Source organism: Populus euphratica, unplaced genomic scaffold (assembly GCF_000495115.2).
Source record: "Populus euphratica unplaced genomic scaffold, PopEup_1.0 scaffold31.1, whole genome shotgun sequence".
NCBI classification, from domain to species: Eukaryota; Viridiplantae; Streptophyta; class Magnoliopsida; order Malpighiales; family Salicaceae; genus Populus; species Populus euphratica.
Window position 1 is genome coordinate 2,169,708 of NW_011499850.1, and position 21,074 is coordinate 2,190,781.

Genomic DNA, 21,074 nt, shown 5'->3' on the forward strand with positions numbered 1-21,074 from the left:
TTATATGGTTATTCTAATAATTTTGAACTTGTGAGTTATAATGATAGTGATTGGGTTGGAGATATAGATGATAGAAAAAGCATTACAGGATTTGTTTTCTACATGGAAGACATAACATTCATATGGAGTTCAAAAAAACAATCTATAGTCACTTTTTCAACATGTAAAGCTAAATATGTAGTTACTAAATCATGTGTTTATCATTACATATGGCTAAGCAGATTATTAAAAAAATTGTAAATGCCACAAAAAAAGCCTATAGAGATTTATATGAACAACTCATCAATTATTAATTAGCTAAAAATCCAGTTTTTCATGATAGAAGTAAATATATTGACACAAGATTTCATCACCTAAGAGATTGTATTATAAAAAAAAGAGTTGAAATCAAGTATGTGAAGATATAAGATCAAGTTACGGATATCTTCACAAAACCACTAAAAAATTATGTTTTGATCAAGATAAGAAATATTTTAAGAGATATGCTGGGAGTAATGAAGAAATCAAGTTTAAATAGGGGTGTTGAAAATTAAACTTGATTTTTTATTTTTCTGAAGAATAGAAGAACCAATCGACTGGCTGGATTAAATAAATCAATCAACTGGTTCAGTTGATAGAATACAATTTCTATTCAGATTAAGATTTTCTTATATTAGTTTAATTTCTTGATTATTTAGGATTTTACACCAATAAAAAGGTTTATAATTTAATATTATTAAAAAACACAAAAGATAGAGAAAATAACTAATAGATTTTAAAGAAAAATACTGAATAAAAATATATTTTCCTCTCATTTTCTTCGTGGTCTTAAGATTTATGACTTTCCATTATTGTTTTTAATCTTATATCACAACCATCCTTCTTCCAACAAGCTTGTACCTTGAAATAACATTAAAATTTCATTTTTACAGTGCTCAAATCATCATGCGATGAAGGAAACATCAAACGTCCTCCGCTTTCTGCTTTTATCTTGTCACTGCTTCGTCAAAAAACCAAAGTTGCTTTTTCTTTGTCTCCCACTGATGGAGTCCAAACAGTAAACATTTAGAGTTTCTTAGTCTTTGGAACTTTACCAAGTCGTTTCACACATAATTAGTTGCCCATGCCAAAAGACTTTAATTACATAATGGAATCGCTTCACTGACAGCGGAGTTGCTTGAAAACATTTCTCGTTTAAAAAGTTTAGAGCAGGACTTAAATAAAATACGAAAAAATCAAGTTGGTATAATTATTTTAATCAACCCAAAAGTGCATGAACTTACCGTGTAATTTCACAAGTCAATTTATAAGTCAATCTTCTTGCCTTTGGCTTTCCTTTTCGTACGAAAAGAAAGGATTGTGAAGTTTCAGAAGTGTACAGAAACAGCTCTGGCGCTTGTGGAATTTCTCAGAAAATAAAGTGGTTCTCTAGCTTTTCATTTACCTTCCTTATCCTATAAAAATACGAGTAGTGGAATGTGACCCTAGATTCATTTCAATGGATGCTAGATTGTTTGATTCAGCTTTCAGAGGAGATGTGAATACCTTGCAAGAATTAATTGTAGAAGATCCTCTAGTCCTCCATGCTGTAACAGTCACTACGTCAAACACACCATTGCACGTTGCTGCACTTCTTGGTCATACTCAGTTTGCCATGAAAGTGATGCAAAATTATCCTGGATTAGCAGACGAACTTAACCAGCAAGGTCTTAGTCCCATCCATGTGGCCTCAGCAAAAGGGCACCTGGAGATTGTGAAGGGAATGCTTGTTCTTCGACCTGATCTTACTCTTATAGAAGACAAGGACGGAAATATTCCCCTTCACACGGCTGCCATTAGAGGAAGGAGGGAAATCTTGTCACAGCTTTTTACAACTGTATCAGCAAATGAGCTTACCTCGAGCAGGGAGACTGTTCTGCACCTTGCCGTGAAACACAATCGATACGAGGCACTAGAGTTGTTGATTCAGCTTGCCAATCAATACCAAATTGGCAATGAGCTTTTCAATGCCGTGGATGCAGGCGGTAATACCATATTTCACCTTGCTTGTGCTGGAAAAAAGTCAAAGGTAATGAATGATATTTGCTGTTCCTTTCAAGTCTTTCTCTTTTCCTCAAAAACGAATATACAATAAGAGATTGTTAGCTTTGGCTCCAGTGGTAAAAGGACCCTTGAAGCCTGTTGAGGCATTTTAATTTGAGAAGTTCTATAAGCCATAGATGCATCCCTTTTGCAGCAGAAATTACTTTATGAACCATATAGTTATTCAAGGGTTTTTTTTTTCTTTTAAAAAAAAATTCTCAAGTAGAAACTTGCAGAATCTCATCACTACTTTATATTTAATATTATTAATTAGTTAGAATATTATATCGAATAGCCATCTTTACTGAAAAAAACTTGAGCTAAGTGGTGAAACTGTAAGGATAATTTTTTTTGTACTTTATTACAGTTCTATGAGTATTTATTTATAGAATCCTTTCCGTTGGCAATTCCTCAATAAATACTGACAGGATGTTTTATGTCAGTGATTCTGACAGTAATCATCGACCGAAAAAATTCTGTCATTAATTTTATTGATAATTAAACAATTTCGGTTGTCTATAGTGAGATTATGTACGCAATCAGTTCAGTTAATGAGATTTTTTTTTTGAGTTGTTGATTACTAGCTGTAATCCTTTTTTATTATGAAAGTTTGTTTATGAAGTAGGCAAAGTCAAACCAAATAGATTGTTGTTTATTTTTATTTTTAGTTTTTGCTACAAAGAAAAGGGACAAGCTTGAGATCTTTACCCTCGCGCCAGTTGAACTGCAAACTCAATGCGATAAATTTATTGTTAAGTTGCGGTTGATTGCACAATTAATTAAAGTGAAAATTTGATTCTGCAGATGGTAAAGCTTTTGTCACGGAATAATGTGGATGTGAATGCTGTTAATTCTGAAGGGCTTACTGCTTTAGATTTGGCAGTACGAGCGACGACAGGATCTAATGATGAAGATGAAATACAAGAAATAATCCGAAGTGTAGGAGCAGAGCTTACAGAGCGAGTTGAACGATTAGAGCAATCCATTGCCACTAAGCAACAACGAAGAAGGGAAAAGTTTGTTGGTTCATTAAAGAATGGCATTGTTATTTTGGCAGGAATCTTTGCCTCATTATCTTTTGAAGTAGGAATGAATCCTCCTGGAGGTGTGTGGCAAGAATGGGCTTCATCCAATGCTACTAAATCTGCTACTGCTGCTGCTGATGGCAATAATGACACCGATCCCAACTCATGGAGCAATTCATTATTCTTAGGTTTGTTCGAGTTGGCGAGCGTCAGTGAAGGTGACTCACACAAGCCTGGACTATCCATAAGTTGGGAACTAGGCAAAAAACAATTCCTTAATTTTATCTTGTGCAATTCACTGTGCTTTTTCTTATCAATAGCAACAATTGTGGTTGTAGCATTGACTGAAATCTTCCTGTGGGACTGGCAATCTACTTCACTTCTTTTGGTGCCTATGATGTGCATTCTCTTGCTAATTGCTGCAGCAGAGTTCGTATTTGGGGTGGCTATGGTTACCGATACAAGCGTTGCAAATGTATTTCCACTTCGAGCTTTGATTTTGGTTGTAATCCTACTTAACATAATATGGCAGATTGCTTGGATCTGCCAATGTATCCTGAAAAGGTTACGGAGGTGAATAGAGCCATTTACTGAACATAACCATTACGTTCATATTATCCATGTTTTTTCTAGCTCTAGTTTTTGTGTTTCTGGATGCTAATTGTATCTAAATGTTCTTTGCAGATTACGCCGCAACGAAGAGGGGAGTGGAGCATGAACGAATTGAATCAGAAAAGCAATGCTAATGATGTCCTGCATGACGAGATCTGATTGAATGTTAATGTTCAGGATTAAGAACTTGATTTTCTTGTAACACCAATTTGATTTTGAATGACAAGCTACTTTACATGTCTGAGGCATGTCTTGTTTTGCTTTGAAAAAGAAACGAAAGCATGGAAGACTAGTTTGGTTTTTGCTGGTAGGTTATCATCATTTTAACGGTGCAGGATATCTATGGTTGGATCAAGGCTTGCAGTTGATAGAGATGAGTGAGGAAGAACGCTTCTAATCCTAGTTTAAAAGAAACAAAATGAAAACTAAGCACATAATCCAAAAGGAAAAAATTCAACTCATAACTGTAGCCACCTCCGAATGCCAAAACCCCCTGATTTACCCTTGAATAATAGTTTCATTGATGGGCTTACAGGCGCTGGATTAAATAGACGGATAAATTTCCTAGATGAAACCATCTGAGGATCTTCTTTATTGGTTTTTCCTTCTTCTGAGAGGACCAACAATGGCACCATCATTTTAAATAGAAGATGATTTTGAATCGAATATGTGATGCATCCATAAGATGTCCAATTTCTGCATCCTGACAAGGAGGTGGAAATTTCTCGCTCTTGCTTTAGCCTTGGCTCGTGCCATGGCTCTCCATGTATGGATAGTATCAAACAAATGAGAGTTTCAAGTAAAACTATGCTTTGAAAAACCAAGAAGAGAGCAGAGAACGTATGGCATCTGCAGATCATGAAGTGAAGGACCTAACCAGTTGACAATTCTGACGAGTTGATTTGACAACTGTTGACCTAAGATACCTAAGCCAAAGTGGATTTCACCATTTAACAAGGTCCTGTGGCCAGCCACAGTTTTCGAATGATAAGGAAAAAGTGGTAAACTAAACGAGATCAAGAACGGGTATCACAGAAGAATTCTCAAATTTAGAGTTACCCGACAAGTCTACAGAGATACGGCTTAGTATATATACCTAGGTATTATATATATAAAAGAGTATATATACCTAGTAAGCACTCATCAAGAAAGCAATGACACATAATGAAAATGAGACAAATAAAAATGGATGGATTCAGGGGTGGCTGGGTTTCTGCTATCTAATATATAAGATTCTAGTTAATGTAGGAATCCTTTATCAAAAACGTGATTTGTGTTAGACTAATTTATTAGAATCATTGTTTAATTAGATAGTTAGATTCCTAGTTAGATTATAATAATTAGAGGTGTAATCTCCCTATAAATATAAGGAACAACGTAATCAAAAGAGAAAGTTGTGTTTTTAAGTGTATTGATAAAAGTGATTAATCAATAAAGCTTGGAAGGTTCATCCAAATACTTGCAGAACTTGGATTTAGTGTTTTCAACCATTGATATCAGAACTTAATAAGCTTGGTGTTTTTTTAACCATTAGAGAGAAAAGCAAGCTTGGTGTCCTTTTCTTTTAACAATTGGAGAGAAAAACGCAGTAGTCTTCTTCTCCCTTCGAAGATCGAAAACTGTAGGAATGCACAAGAAGAAGAATTTCACACGAGAAAGGGTTATATATTAAAACCAAAGGATAATATCACAGTGTTAAACAACCAAATTGGTTAGCCTGAAATATCAACAAGGAATTTTATTTTTGAATTAAATCTTCAACACGCCCCTCCAACCGAATGGGCAGTTCTTGAACACGAAGGTTGTCCTGCCATAGCTGAAAACAAATGGTTGACAGTGGCTTAGTTAATAAATCTGCGAGCTAATCCCTACTAGATAGAAAAGAGACTTGAAGTTTTTTTTGCTAAAACTTGATCCCTAACAAAGTGAAAATCAATTTCAACATGTTTAGTCCAGCTTGAAAAATCAGATTAGAGGACAAGTAAGAAGCTCCAATGTTATCACTCCATAGTTTTGGACTGGTTACAAAGGGAAGCTATAGATCATGGAAAACGGATTGGAGCCAATGTATTTCAGCTGCTGTGTTTAAGAGGGATTTATATTTTGATTCATTTTTTGTATCAACGGTTTGTTGTTGTTTACAGCTCCAACTGATCATATTGGTTCCATGACAGATATAATAGGCCCCAATACTATGTCTATCATCTCTATCACCAGCCTAGTCAGCATCATTAAACCTTTGAAAAGAGTGATCTGATATACTTCTGAAACAAATGCCATAGCTTGTTATGGATGCGTTTGACAACTTGCCAATAATTTTCCACGGGTTGATGCATGGATTTGATGCATGGATTTGCTAACACAGTAAACCCTCAAAAGAATACGAAGGAGACATATTTTACGAACAACTTAAAAGAATATACAACTTATTTAATATACTTAATTAAGGGTCTATTTCATAACTTTATATATTTTTGAATTAACTAGTTATTTTTTCTAAAAAAACCAACATTAAATGGTTTTCCCGAAATCCAATCTATAATAAAGCAAATAGTAAAATTTTTAATAATTTACTAAATAATACTTAATTATTCATCAAACCAATTTGAAAGGGCTAATATTACATTTAGGGACCAATCTGAATTTTATCATATTTTTAAGGGTCAAATTGTAACTTTGTCAAATTAGAGGACCAAAATAAAATTGTTATAATGCCATGACTATACTGAAATTCTAACCATGATTAATCCTCAATTCTGTCCAGAATATCTCATTATGCTCCAGGGACCATTCTGGAATTTTACCAAATTTTTAGGGTCAAATGATAATTTTTGTCAAATTGAAGGACCATTGAAGGACCAAATTGAAAGTGCTAAAAATTCATAACTATACTGGAATTTTACCCATAATTCATATTTTATTCTGTTTAGAATCTTGGAATATGCTCCAGGGATCATTCTGTAATTTTTCTAAAATTTGGAGACTAAACTACAATTTTCATAAATTGAGGGACCAAACCGAAATTTTATCATCTTCAACCTCCAACCCAGAATTTTAATAAAAAACCTACTGTCAGATTTCTAACTTAAAATTCATCATTTACATAAATCATAACTTAAAATAATCATCTTTATCTATAATTTCTCAAAATCAACTACCAATCTTTTACTCACAATAATTAACTCTATAACATTCAAATTAATTTATCAATAAACTTAATAAAAAAATTTCAAAACCCTAACATTCAATTAAAAAGAAATTTAAAACTTAAAGAACACATATTTATACATAATTTTACATTTAAACTTATTTTTTCTAATTTTCTTCTATTAATTTCCTTGTTTTTCCCTTTTTTCTCTTCTTCTTTTTTTTCTTTTTCTTTTTCTTTTCTTTTTCAGTCAGTTTTTAACTTTTAATTTCAGATCTTTTTCTTTTTTTTTTATTTATACTTATTATGTTTATTCAATTACTATATTATTTTTTATTCATTTATATCCTCTCTTTAATTCCCCGGAACTTTATTATCTTTTCTTTTATCTCTTTGATTCAAAACGTCACATCAATCTACCTAATACTTAATTGCCGTGCGATGGCTAAAGATGGTAATAATCATATAAATGGTTCATGTCTTAACCATGAGACTAAAGGTTTTTGTGTATCCACACCATGTGATGATCATATCCATTTGTTGCCTACCAGATTATAACTAGGCTTAGGAGGTACAAGATCCCATTTATTATTTCTTACAAGAGCATTAGATTCAATGTCCATGGTTGTATGCCATTGGAGATGTTTAAAATTTTCAGAGAAACAAGTATGTTCTATGATAAAAGAGACATGCTTAGCTAGCAAACTCTGAGGCAACGGATAGCAAGCGATACCAACATATAGAACTTCTAGTTTGAGAGACTGTTTGAGATTAAGTGATCGATCATGTGGTGTTGTCGGGGCTTATTTGGAGAGACATGTTAAAGACCAGGGAACATGGAGGAGCATATGGTTGAGAAATTGCGGTAGCTGTAGTTGAAGATGGATATTTTCTCGTGTTCAAGATATAAATTGCCATTCCAGTTCACTATTCGGATCATGAATGCTTGCAACCTTCTTTTTTCCCCGTGGATGATAGAACTGCACTTAGAATCAGTACATTCCAAAGCCAAATCATCACATGGCGCACTGAAAGGATGGCATGCAGGGAAATCCTCTGCCGTCTCCACTTGAGCGAGGGGTAGAGGATGGATGACATACTTGTAACTGCCCCCTTGCTTGATAATGGTTCTTCCCAAGAGCGCAGTAGGGATGAGCATCAAAGCCACATTCTCAACACCGGTAGAACCAAAATTTCTGGTTTGTTTTTCCTCCGCAAATTTGACAAACAAATTGGTATGAATTGGGATCAACGTAGACGAGGAAGAGAGGATGTTTTCACCATCCTTGTGCCATATTTTAATTGTTATCATAAAGCCTCAATTTATTTATATTTATGGTTTTCATTTTCACGCATGGGAGGCCGCGAGGTCTTGCTTGCAAGGCCCAGGCGCTTAGGAATTATTTTTGGAAGAATATGCTGTTAAAACACCAAGTTTCCAATAAAAAAATGCCTAGACATTATCATCCTGCAAATCTGATACCAACTAAAAAAAAAAACAACATTTTGATATACTTGAGTATGGCATGGTTGAGTGTGGATCCATGTAAAACCCTCTCAAAAGTTGCAAAGCCAAGAGGCTCTTCTCATGCTCTTAAGAAAAACAGGTACAAAACCGCTTGGATTTATTGATACATGAATCAAGATCTAAATAACGAAAACAAATAAAATTGGAGAGCACATGATAAATCCCATCAATTCAAATATCCCACACATTGTATTCAAGAACTTTGCTCGACGAACAACATGCAGAGGCCACTACTTCACAATTATTGAGATTGTATTAAGAGAAAATTAAGTAGCATAATTCTTTGATCCAAGTTACTTCTTAACGCTAATAACTACAAACCTGGATACATTCTCAATGAAAAATCAAAAAACATGAGTGCTGATTTCTTCGCTTTCGCTTTGTCTCGGATCTTGTATTGCCTAGTTTGCTCTGAGCTTGTTATGGATGCGTTTGACAACTTGTAAATGATTTTCCATGGGTTGATGCATGGATTTGCTAACACAGTAGACCTCTTGAAAGAATACGAAGGAGATATATTTAATAACAACTTAAAAAAATATAACTTATTTAATACACTTAATTAAAGGTTTATTCTATAATCTTATATATTTTTGAACTAACTAATTATTTTTTCTAAAAAACCAATATTAAATGGTTTTCTTGAAATCCAATCCATAATAAAGTAAATAATAAAATTTTTAATAATTTACTAAATAATACTTAATTATTCATCAAACCAATTTGAAAAGGTTAATATTACATTTAGGGACCAATCTGAATTTTGTCATATTTTTAAGGGTCAAATTATAACTTTATCAAATTAGAGGACCAAACTAAAATTGTTATAATGCCATGACTATACTGAAATTCTGACCATGATTAATCCTCAATTTTGTCCAGAATATCTCATTATGCTCCAGGGACCATTCTGGAATTTTACCAAATTTTTAGGGTCAAATGATGATTTTTGTCAAATTGAAGGACCAAATTGAAAGTGCTAAAAATTCATAACTATACTGGAATTTTACCCATAATTCATATTTTATTCTGTTTAGAATCTTGGAATATGCTCCAGGGATCATTCTGTAATTTTTCTAAAATTTGGAGACTAAACTACAATTTTCATAAATTGAGGGACCAAACCGAAATTTTATCATCTTCAACCTCCAACCCAGAATTTTAATAAAAAACCTACTGTCAGATTTCTAACTTAAAATTCATCATTTACATAAATCATAACTTAAAATAATCATCTTTATCTATAATTTCTCAAAATCAACTACCAATCTTTTACTCACAATAATTAACTCTATAACATTCAAATTAATTTATCAATAAACTTAATAAAAAAATTTCAAAACCCTAACATTCAATTAAAAAGAAATTTAAAACTTAAAGAACACATATTTATACATAATTTTACATTTAAACTTATTTTTTCTAATTTTCTTCTATTAATTTCCTTGTTTTTCCCTTTTTTCTCTTCTTCTTTTTTTTCTTTTTCTTTTTCTTTTCTTTTTCAGTCAGTTTTTAACTTTTAATTTCAGATCTTTTTCTTTTTTTTTTATTTATACTTATTATGTTTATTCAATTACTATATTATTTTTTATTCATTTATATCCTCTCTTTAATTCCCCGGAACTTTATTATCTTTTCTTTTATCTCTTTGATTCAAAACGTCACATCAATCTACCTAATACTTAATTGCCGTGCGATGGCTAAAGATGGTAATAATCATATAAATGGTTCATGTCTTAACCATGAGACTAAAGGTTTTTGTGTATCCACACCATGTGATGATCATATCCATTTGTTGCCTACCAGATTATAACTAGGCTTAGGAGGTACAAGATCCCATTTATTATTTCTTACAAGAGCATTAGATTCAATGTCCATGGTTGTATGCCATTGGAGATGTTTAAAATTTTCAGAGAAACAAGTATGTTCTATGATAAAAGAGACATGCTTAGCTAGCAAACTCTGAGGCAACGGATAGCAAGCGATACCAACATATAGAACTTCTAGTTTGAGAGACTGTTTGAGATTAAGTGATCGATCATGTGGTGTTGTCGGGGCTTATTTGGAGAGACATGTTAAAGACCAGGGAACATGGAGGAGCATATGGTTGAGAAATTGCGGTAGCTGTAGTTGAAGATGGATATTTTCTCGTGTTCAAGATATAAATTGCCATTCCAGTTCACTATTCGGATCATGAATGCTTGCAACCTTCTTTTTTCCCCGTGGATGATAGAACTGCACTTAGAATCAGTACATTCCAAAGCCAAATCATCACATGGCGCACTGAAAGGATGGCATGCAGGGAAATCCTCTGCCGTCTCCACTTGAGCGAGGGGTAGAGGATGGATGACATACTTGTAACTGCCCCCTTGCTTGATAATGGTTCTTCCCAAGAGCGCAGTAGGGATGAGCATCAAAGCCACATTCTCAACACCGGTAGAACCAAAATTTCTGGTTTGTTTTTCCTCCGCAAATTTGACAAACAAATTGGTATGAATTGGGATCAACGTAGACGAGGAAGAGAGGATGTTTTCACCATCCTTGTGCCATATTTTAATTGTTATCATAAAGCCTCAATTTATTTATATTTATGGTTTTCATTTTCACGCATGGGAGGCCGCGAGGTCTTGCTTGCAAGGCCCAGGCGCTTAGGAATTATTTTTGGAAGAATATGCTGTTAAAACACCAAGTTTCCAATAAAAAAATGCCTAGACATTATCATCCTGCAAATCTGATAGCAACTAAAAAAAAAAAAACATTTTGATATACTCGAGTATGGCATGGTTGAGTGTGGATCCGTGCAAAACCCTCTCAAAAGTTGCAAAGCCAAGAGGCTCTTCTCATGCTCTTAAGAAAAACAGGTACAAAACCGCTTGGATTTATTGATACATGAATCAAGATCTAAATAACGAAAACAAATAAAATTGGAGAGCACATGATAAATCCCATCAATTCAAATATCCCACACATTGTATTCAAGAACTTTGCTCGACGAACAACATGCAGAGGCCACTACTTACAATTATTGAGATTGTATTAAGAGAAAATTAAGTAGCATAATTCTTTGATCCAAGTTACTTCTTAACGCTAATAACTACAAACCTGGATACATTCTCAATGAAAAATCAAAAACATGAGTGCTGATTTCTTCGCTTTCGCTTTGTCTCGGATCTTGTATTGCCTAGTTTGCTCTGCTCTTTAAGAACACAAACACCCCCTTTGCATACGCTTCTCTGGCTTTTAGACACATCACCAAAGCATCTGAATATATTTGAGAAAAGTGTCATGGCAGTCTTATAAATGGTTGTTAATCGTATGAAGATGATTATGCTCATGTTTTCCGAAGCATTATATCTTTAATAAAAGGGAAGGAGGGTATTTTAGTATGTCCCGCGAGGAAATGCGGGTCAATTATGACCATGTAGATTTTGCCTCGAAAATTCGTGGTTTGCAGCGTGACTGGTCTCCCTAGAGATTGTAATTATTCAAATACTTAAAGCAACACGTGGACATATGAACCAGAGTTCCCACGGGAAAAAAAGTGGCTTTAGACCGTGTCTGGTCGTAAAGGGCTGCCTCCCTGCTAGTAGGAAATGAACATAATTCTTTGGTCTCCAGTTTTTGTCAAAATTATTAAAACCGACTACAAATATGACGGATGACCTGATTAAATATTCAGGTTGGTTACAGTTTAAATGAATTAATTTAGGCTTATCCAATAAATTTAAAACATTATTATTTTATTTTAAAAAATCAAAACAAATTTGTTTTGAAAATTTTATTTAACAACGTTGTTCTCAGAGAGAGAGAGAGAGAGAGAGAGACGAAAGGAAATGTTACATCGAATGCTAGAAAATGCCTGAAATCAACTTTGCCGACATGGTTCAGCGGAAATCGATAATTAAGGTCCTGAGGGAGTGTCTATTCTGAGGTCTTGAAGGCCCATAAGTAAAGATCAAAGGGCTTCTCTGTTTCTTTCTTTTTTGTGAAATAGAGGTAGGTTTTGTGATTCCATGTTTTCCCCGTTGTATTTTGTATGGTAACTGTAGAAAGAGCTAGAGTGTAACCATTCTCAATTTAACAATAATACTCTAGTTTTTAAATATTTATACCTCTTTGCCAGAATGATACTAGTAACTAGGTTTCCATGATTAATAAACTTGGACTTTCATCAAGAAAACATTGTTCTTGTTTGAAATCAACTTTGCCGACATGGTTCAGCCGAAATCGATAATTAAGGTCCAGAGGGAGTGTTTATTTTGAGGTCTTGAAGGCCCTTAACTAAAGATCAAAGGGCTTCTTTGTTTCTTTCTTTTTTGTGAAATGGAGGTAGGTTTTCTGATTCCAGGTTTTCCCCGTTGTATTTTGTATGGTAACTGTAGAAAGAGCTAGACTGTGTAACCATTCTATTTAACAATAATACTCTAGTTTTTAAATATTTATACCTCTTTGCCAGAATGATACTAGTAACTAGGTTTCCATGATTAATAAACTTTGCTTGCCACCCCTTGATTCCGCCTCTAACCATTCTATTTAACAATAATACTCTTGTTTGTAAATAAAAAAAATAGTAAAACTAGTAGATCTAGAAAAAAAATAACATAAACATTGTTCTTGTTTTTCTTCTTTCGGGGCATATAAATCCGGTGATGAGGAGGAGTACGTAGGTGGTCTAGGAAAGCCGTAAAGGCTAACGTTAAAAAATATGTAGTTTTGCATCTTCATTTGTTGTTGCTTTGTAATTAATGACATTGTTCTTGTTTTTCTTCTTTCGGGGCGTATAAATCCGGTGATGAGGAGTCAGTAGGAGTATTTTTTTTGTTAGGATTCTAGAGAAAATAGTAAAAAAATAATTAAATTGAAAAGTTTTTTTTTAATAACTTGGACAAAAAAATAATTTTATATTTAAAAATAATTAATAAAATAATATTTAAATACTGAATAAAAAAATATAAAATATTTTCTAAGGGTGTTTTCCAGGGGCCGGAGCCGTCACGCCTTGGTGATGAGAACCAAGAATTTTCATGTTGTTGTCAAATTCAATTCAAAATTACAAACAGAAGTTGACAGAATTAGGATGTATGTCAACTAAGGAGTTCTGAGTTCTGGTCTTAGAATTGTTTTTATGAGTGTTGGAATTTTTATTTTTTTTTAATTAAAAGTCTAGTTAGGTGAGGATGTGAGGCTATAAATAGCCTTGAAAGTTCATTATAAGAATATATATATATCAAACACCTTTCAGAGACTTTTCTCAATTAATTTTTTTATTAGTGTTAGATGGAAATACTCAATTAATTTCTTAAATGATATATTTAAACAAAAATTAAAATTTATATGCTCAATTAAGAAAAAAATGTAAAATATTGTAATTATCTCCGTATGAAATACGAAACGCCGACAACAAACTCTTTTCAAATTGATTCATTTCTTAACGCATACAAGGAAAAGAAAAGAAAAAACAATAGAAAACGCGGAAAGGAATGCATCCCTGTTTATGGCCCAGTTGAAATATTGCCTCAACTATAAGATTTGTTTTTTGACCGATACATTTAGATATTTTCTCTCTTTGATTGGTTGTTACTTCAATTATGTGCTAGCTATAGACAGTAGCTAGGGTCGATGGTTTCGTTTTCTTAGACAGATATTACTAATCACAGAAAAATGGTTCATTTTGTTTTGCTTGCTCAAAAGGATATTACAGATATTACTAATCACAGATATTACTAAGAAAAATGGTTCATTTTGTTTTGCTTGCTTTTATACAGTATTTTTCTAATTTTAGTATCAATGACCAGATGGGGTTGTGGTGATGTGGATTCTTTCTAAGCCACTGTTTCTTCAGATTAATTTCAATAAATACTTTGCTTTAGGGTTTAGACAGATCTGCATGCTTTTCCTCTAAATGGTGGTGAATTAGCAGGCCCGTGTTAACTAGACAGCCGTGCACTTGGTTCAGCTGAGCTGTAAAAATATTCACAAGAAGCAATACAATGGTAGAGTATCTTGCTATCTTTTTCGTCTATGGAGTAAGCAATTAGCTAAATCACATAAATATATTTTTTTTTTCTCTTTTATGTTTTCTCAATCTTTGTAGCGTTGTACTGTACGATAAATTTGTCTAAGATCTTAAACAAATTCCTAGCAAAGTAGAATCAAGGCTTTGATTTGCACTAACCCTTCATCTATCATTACACGTGAAAATGATAACAAAAACTTAATTAAAGAAGATAGTGAAAAAAAATCTAATTGAAGAAGAAGAAAAATGATCTATCTATCTCTCTCTCTGTCATGGATTGCAGGTCTCAAATCTCTACACTTTATCACCTCTCTCTTCCTCTTTCCTTATCACCTTTGTTAAAGCCATTCGATATACTATAAGTTCTCACCAGCAAAGTTGCCTAAATGGTGGTGGTTTGGGTAGAAGATCCATGGTGGTTTATATGGTTGTAAGTATTTTGTGGTACGACAGTAGTTGAAAGTTTGCAGCAGATTGAATCTACTACCGTGGCAGGTTTGCTATATTGCAATATAATTAAATCTTTAACTCATAAAGTTTAAATGTTATTAGTTCTATGTGTATTACTTGGAATTATTAATCTTATAACGGTTAAAAAGGGAAAATAGTTAAAGAAGAAAATGGATGGATCTTAACCATAGTTATTATAGGTAGAATAGTTCACTAGGTGACCCGGAGCCTTGTACGGTCTAGGTTTTTTTTTTCAAATTATTTAGACGTTAACCTAATTAAACCCGTGATCCGATTGACTCTAACAATTCTTGACAAGACTTTTCCGAGATAATTTCAAAGATTTTTTTTTGTGTGTGTGCTGGAGAGATATGTTGGATAGCATGGGAATGTGGAGGAGCAAATGGTTGAGAAATGACAGCAGCAGTAGTTGAAGATGGAGTGGAAAAAAAGTTTGGTTTAGGAGGAACTTGGGAAGAGGACTCTTGTTGGCATGGAAACAAAGATTTATAAAAAATAACATGAAGGGAGACATAAATTTTTCCTGTGCTAAATCAATACATTTAAATCGTGGTGAGATAAACTGTAACCAAGTAAGATGCAAGTTTTGGACCAAAAATCAATTTTATGCTTATTATGAACGTGCAAGTTTGGCCATCTCTGCTGGTACTGTAACAGCCTACTACGTACGTATACGATCTCCCAAATCTCTATTATAAAATCACAAGAGCATAGTTAATTGGGCGTACAAGATGGACTCTAAGAGATCAAGGCATATACGTACGACAACACTTAATTCTCCTTAATCTAAATAGTTGAACATACTGGACTCAAAGAATTCATCAATTGCTTCCGTTTTACTTGTATATTGTTATGATTAACTAGTTCTTGATACTGTTAAATAATTTATTCAATATTTCGTGAGTAACTACAAGTATGATATAAAAAGAAGAAAGAGTGGTAAAGATGCTTGAAGGACGTAGTATTTCTTATGACTCCAAATTTTTCTCGTTGCTTGTTGCTACTCTATTTAACATTGTTATTGTTTTTCTTCTTCAGGACATAAAAGGGATAAGGAGTAGGAGGTCTATGAAAACCATAAAGACTATGGTCAAAAATATGTAGTTTTCCATCTCCGTTTGCTCTTCCATTGGCATGATCACTACTTGGAGCTGTCACTGTACTGTTTTCCTCTGCTGTTGGAGATGCATGAAATCTGGGAACATAGGGTGGAAGTCTATCATGACTAGATAATGGAGCTGCCACCTTGATGTTTTGTTCTGTGGTTCGAGATGAGTTGCTAGTTAGAGATGCCGTTCTACCACTACGAGGTGCCACCGTGATGTTTTCTTCCGTGGGCAGAGTTGAATCGTCATTAAACATGGAGAAGCTGGAAGGAGGTTCATCATTTTTACTTGAAGCCGCTACCATGATGTTTTCCTCCATTAGCGAAGATGAACCGCCTTTTAAAGTGGGAAAATAAGGAGGAGACCTCTCGTAAGTATGAGGAAAAAGGGTTGTGCTTTGGGGTTTGTCATCATGTCGGTTTGCTAAACCACTTGTTGGCGCCCGTCTTTCATGTTTCTCAGACTTATTAAGGCTTCTATCAGAATACTTGTCAGAACCTTCTTCATTTATTTTAACAGCTTCGTCAAATTCCTTCAAAACAAAGTCAATGTCAGCCCTGAGCTTATTCATTCTTGTATCTATCAGAAGTTGCTGATCCTCAAGACGGGATAATTTCTTGTCTTTATAAGCTATCTTCTCACTAAGTTGCGGGTTTTGCTGGCTTTTAAGGCGAGAGATTTCCTCGTCTTTAAGAGCCAACAACTTGCCAAGGGCTGATATCTGGATATCTTTTTCAATTACCTTCCCGATTAGACTCGCAATATCAGACTTAAGCCCATCACACTTTTCACATTGAGCAGACTGTAGGAACAATATAATTGTAATAGATTCCAAATCAACATCGATACACGTAACACCAACGTGAAAAAAAATGGTAAATGAAAAAATATTTATCAAAGCAAATGAAATCATATCATGCTGTTCAACAAAACACTTTTGAATTGCAACAACGTTATTATTGGATGGATGGACTTTATTATTAACAGAGAAGGAAAAATTTAAGTATACCTGGATTGATGGATGAACGGAAAACAATACCCTAAACTTGACATAATTAATTATTTGGAGGTTGTGTTGAGCAGTGATTACCTTTTTCTTGGAAAATCTTGAGAGGATTTCCTTCATTGCAAGGATGTGCTTAATTGTTTGACGAAGATTATGCTATAAGTTTGCACGGGTCTCATTGGCCCTCCTATCAAATATATACTATCAAAAGCGTGTATGATTAACAATAACTCTTTTCTTACGAAATAGCAGAAATGTTATCAAAGTTGATAAAATATACTAATATATATATATATATATATATATATATAAAGAAAGAGAGGCGAAAGTGCAGTGAATATTACATCGAATGCTAGAAAATGAGAAGAAATCAACTTCGCCAACTTGGCTCGGTCGGAATCATTTTTTAAGTTGACTAGTTTATTTATTGCCATTTAGCGACAGGGAGGAAAGGTGATTAGGTCTAGATAAAATAGGTGCAGAGTGATAGAACCAGTTCACTGGTTATCTAAAATAAATTCTCAAGGGATAATATTTTCTTAGGGTGAGAATGAACCACAATTTGGATGAAATAATTCTTATATTCATAATGATCTCCGAGACATCTTTTTATAGCCAATAACACTGCTTCTGCCGAATACTAGGACCCTATCAGCTACTAATAGTAATCATCAACACATGTTCTGCAGAAGGTGGAAAAAAATGCAACAGAAAGATTAAATACAAAGCTAGAGACTCTCCAACTGCTTTCTTTCGATCCATTCTTTCCCTTGCTTCATGCCTGCAACACAAAGTCTACACAAGGAGGAGATGAGAAGGAAAGAGGAGAAACAGAATGGAAAGCCCAGCTGGGCCATGCTAGCCCAACCGGAATCCAAAAAAAAGAAAAGGAAGGGAGGAGAACCGTAGAATGCAAATGAAGGGATAACTTAACTGTGTGTATATTGACCCAACCAAGCTAGGAAGAAGAGAGGAAATTTTTTAAACTCGAGATTAATGGAAAAAAATGTATAAATGGGACTCTCTTGTTTTTAATTCCAAATATGGCATTTATTTTGTTTCATTTTCTGTGTTTTGCAAATTTAAACTACTATTAATTAGAATAATATTCTATCGACGTTTTTTTGCATTGCATAGACTGAAATTCTGCAAGAAAAAAGAGAGAACCATAAGACATACTGCCGGAGCTGAGACCAAGAATTTTCAAAACAAAATAAAACTTTATAAACTCGTAAATTAATTGCCGTTGACGTCCTGCTGTGTATATGCCATGAATATAAATAATCGTATATATAATCAAACTAATCCCATAAGACAAATCACCTCATCTTTCTACGCGCTCTATATATATATATACACACACGCGTGCGCGCGCGCACACACGACAAGGACAGATTAACAAAACTTGAATTAATTCAAGTATTCAACTCCTGATCGGCCCCTCACGCAACATGATCACCGCTAAAAAAACGAGGAGTTCCAGATATTTTATTTGAAATGGTTTCATTTTCTGAGACAGATATTACTAATCACAGAGAAATAGTTCATTTTGTTTTGTTTGCTTTTATACAGTAATTCTCTAACTCTATTATCAATGGTTGGTTGGCGTTATAGTGATTGGTTTTCTTTTTTTAAGCTATTGTTTCTTCAGATTAATTCAATGAAGATTTTGCTTTAGAGTGTAAATCTGTAAAATTTGACCTGTATTTTTGCAGTTAGTTCGCTGTTGTTGGTGATCTTATTGGATAAGTATCTGCCTTTCGTCTAAAAAGAGGAAGCTGTGCGCATAGCTGAGCTGAGCTGCAAAAGTATTCACAAGAAGCAATACAATGGTAAGAGTTTGTTTGCAGCTGGTGAGCTGCAATGGTAAGAGTTTGTTTGCAGCTGGTGAACTGGAGACACACACACACACGGGTGTGTGTGTGTGTGTGTATCCTCGTTAATAATTTCTGCATATGCATGCTTGTTTCAATTACATGCTCTGAATTGCAGGAGGTTGATGAGCAAATAAGTAGACCTAACCATGTTCCTTACGAAAAGTACCGGGAACTTTTGGAAGAAACGAGTTCCCTAAAGATGCGGGCACTTCATAGAGAAGAGGAAATACAGACTCTCAAGGGCATGTTAGCTCAAAAGGACAAGGAAACGGTTCGCCTTAAAGACCAGCTGCTTCTAAGAGATACAACTATTAGTAAGCTAAGGGCTTTGGTTCAGTTTGCTTGGACAGAATTCGACAGTGCTAAGAAAAGAAATATAAATCCTGAAGCTTCTGCTATCGAGGAACAAGAAAAGGAGACTATACGGGAGATCAATGAGACAGCTTCAATTGTCAATGAAAATGGAATTACAAACCTAGATGGAAACACACCCACCTCCGCCCATGTTTCTTCCATTAAAGGGGAACCTCCTTCCCTTCTCTCAACATTCAATGGCCCTCAACCCCCTCCAGCAGAAGCGAAAATCCCTAGGGAAGCTCCTAACCCATTGACAAAAGAAGCAAAACCAGATGACAAACCCCTTGCCTCGGCACCTATATTCTACGGTGGACCTATTCTCTCTGTTTCCAACTCTAAAGGCCATTCACTCCCTCCAGCTCCACCACGTCCACCCCCTCCACCTTCACGTATGGAAGCAAACATCGTAGGAGCAACTCCGACCCCTGTTCGTGAATTTCATATCGCTCCATGTCCACCTCCTCCACGTCCATCACCTCCACCTCCACCTCCACCTATGGAAGCAAACATCTTAGGAGCAACTCCGACCCCTGTTCGTGTATTTAGTGTTGCTCCAGTCCTACGGATAGAAGCGAACATCACAGGAGCAACTCAAACCCCTGTTCGTAAACATCGTCCTAACAACACAGAAACAAACCCAAGCTCATCAACGATTAGAGTAGCCCATCAAGATGGAAAACCCCGTGTCTCAGCTCCCATACCTTCTGTTGTTAAACCTTAATTCTACCCTTGTTCTTTTAATAGACAGTAACAATTAGATAATCATGTCTAGTTTGGTGTCCATATCTTCCATTTGCTGCGAATGGAAAATGTAGTGGCTTTTGTAGGACAATGTGGGGATGCAATTTATGAAGGATTGTTTCGCCGGCTGCAGAGAAATTGTAATATTGAAGGGACTCTTTAGCAAAGAAAAGTGATCAATCCAGTGGCAACAGAAAAATTAATTGTCATGATTTTGGATGCTTTACAAGCTTGTTTGTGGGTTTTCTATTGAAATAAAGTGCTTTTGCGTTGTCCCTTGTCCCTATGACCCCAGTTTCAAATATACTAGATAAGTGGAGTAAACTCTTCGCACTTTGCAGGACGACGTAGTTTTTCTGATTCCATGAAGACTGCGGTAAGAAATAAGGACACTATTGCTCTGAGGAGTTTCAGTCATGAACTACATCAGCCAGAACACGGAAGATCCTGGATATCATGCACGAACTACACGGACAAGTGCAAAATAAGCTGTGAATGGAAAATGGGAACAGAGCTGCGTAGCAGTTGCATTCTGTGCGTAAAAAATTTCTCAACATATTAGCAAAGCTACAACAATGACTTTCTCAAGCATTTTCGGTTCAGTTTTTTCCCTAAAAAATAACCCACCTACAAATTTTTATTTTTAAATTAAAAACCAAAACTGGTTTAACCGATCAATTTCGCTCCTTTGGGTTAATTGAAGTAAAGAACCGGGAAAAACTGATTTTATCAAACTACTGAGTGTTGAATCCCCTGCTGCGAATCACTTCATTCTAATGCAGAAATAAATAAAACACTTGTAGAAAGGAAGAATGACCAGACTAGCAGAGTGGATGGCCATGGAAGATGAGCTTGATAGCTTCAATTTGATACATGACTTTAAACAAAGCGTTCCCATGAGATTGGCCTAACAGGAAATGGAGATATAGAAATTGAATTGAGCAAAATAAAGAAAGTTATAGCTTAGAAGATTGCTAGATAACTCTTTTTTTTTTCTGGTGACTTTGAACCTTAAAACTGGAGAAGACAAGAAAACATAGAAACCAGAGGAGGGATGCGAGAACTGAGACTGAGAGAAAACTTGAGGGAGGGGGGCAGCTGGGTTTGACCTGGCCTCTAGAGTTAA

At 34.7% G+C, this 21,074-nt stretch overlaps 3 protein-coding genes and 2 long non-coding RNA genes across 9 annotated transcripts; 3 read left to right on the plus strand and 2 right to left on the minus strand.

The window, feature by feature from the left end:
- Positions 1-1,339: 1,339 nt before the first annotated feature.
- On the plus strand, positions 1,340-18,005 carry LOC105121087 (ankyrin repeat-containing protein At2g01680-like). 4 transcript variants are annotated; one of them, XM_011019590.1, is made up of 4 exons: positions 1,340-2,047; positions 2,866-3,659; positions 3,771-3,793; positions 17,778-18,005. In XM_011019590.1, the coding sequence occupies exons 1-4, from the start codon at positions 1,478-1,480 to the stop codon at positions 17,891-17,893; spliced, it is 1,503 nt and encodes a 500-aa protein (XP_011017892.1). In that variant the 5' UTR covers positions 1,340-1,477; the 3' UTR covers positions 17,894-18,005. The 4 variants fall into 4 exon arrangements, with proteins under 4 accessions (XP_011017892.1, XP_011017893.1, XP_011017894.1 ...); XM_011019591.1 differs by lacking the exon at positions 17,778-18,005 and having other exon boundaries at positions 3,771-4,000; XM_011019592.1 differs by lacking the exon at positions 17,778-18,005 and having other exon boundaries at positions 2,866-3,650; positions 3,771-4,000.
- Positions 8,335-11,809, minus strand: LOC105121086 (uncharacterized). The gene is made up of 2 exons (XR_841487.1): positions 11,556-11,809; positions 8,335-8,775 (listed from the first exon to the last, which is right to left on the minus strand). It is a non-coding gene; the product is annotated as an uncharacterized LOC105121086 (long non-coding RNA).
- Positions 14,135-15,952, plus strand: LOC105121085 (uncharacterized). Its single transcript, XR_841486.1, has 2 exons — positions 14,135-14,885; positions 15,900-15,952. It is a non-coding gene; the product is annotated as an uncharacterized LOC105121085 (long non-coding RNA).
- On the minus strand, positions 15,704-17,123 carry LOC105121084 (uncharacterized). Its single transcript, XM_011019588.1, has 2 exons — positions 17,058-17,123; positions 15,704-16,769 (listed from the first exon to the last, which is right to left on the minus strand). Exons 1-2 carry the CDS (start codon positions 17,091-17,093, stop codon positions 15,867-15,869), a joined length of 939 nt encoding a protein of 312 aa, XP_011017890.1. The 5' UTR covers positions 17,094-17,123; the 3' UTR covers positions 15,704-15,866.
- A 355-nt stretch (positions 18,006-18,360) lies between the features above and the next one.
- Positions 18,361-20,212, plus strand: LOC105121083 (pollen-specific leucine-rich repeat extensin-like protein 2). Of its 2 annotated transcripts, XM_011019587.1 has the most exons (3): positions 18,361-18,544; positions 18,689-18,805; positions 18,966-20,212. In XM_011019587.1, the coding sequence occupies exons 2-3, from the start codon at positions 18,803-18,805 to the stop codon at positions 19,926-19,928; spliced, it is 966 nt and encodes a 321-aa protein (XP_011017889.1). In that variant the 5' UTR covers positions 18,361-18,544; positions 18,689-18,802; the 3' UTR covers positions 19,929-20,212. The 2 variants fall into 2 exon arrangements, with proteins under 2 accessions (XP_011017889.1, XP_011017888.1); XM_011019586.1 differs by lacking the exon at positions 18,361-18,544 and having other exon boundaries at positions 18,611-18,805.
- Positions 20,213-21,074: the final 862 nt, after the last annotated feature.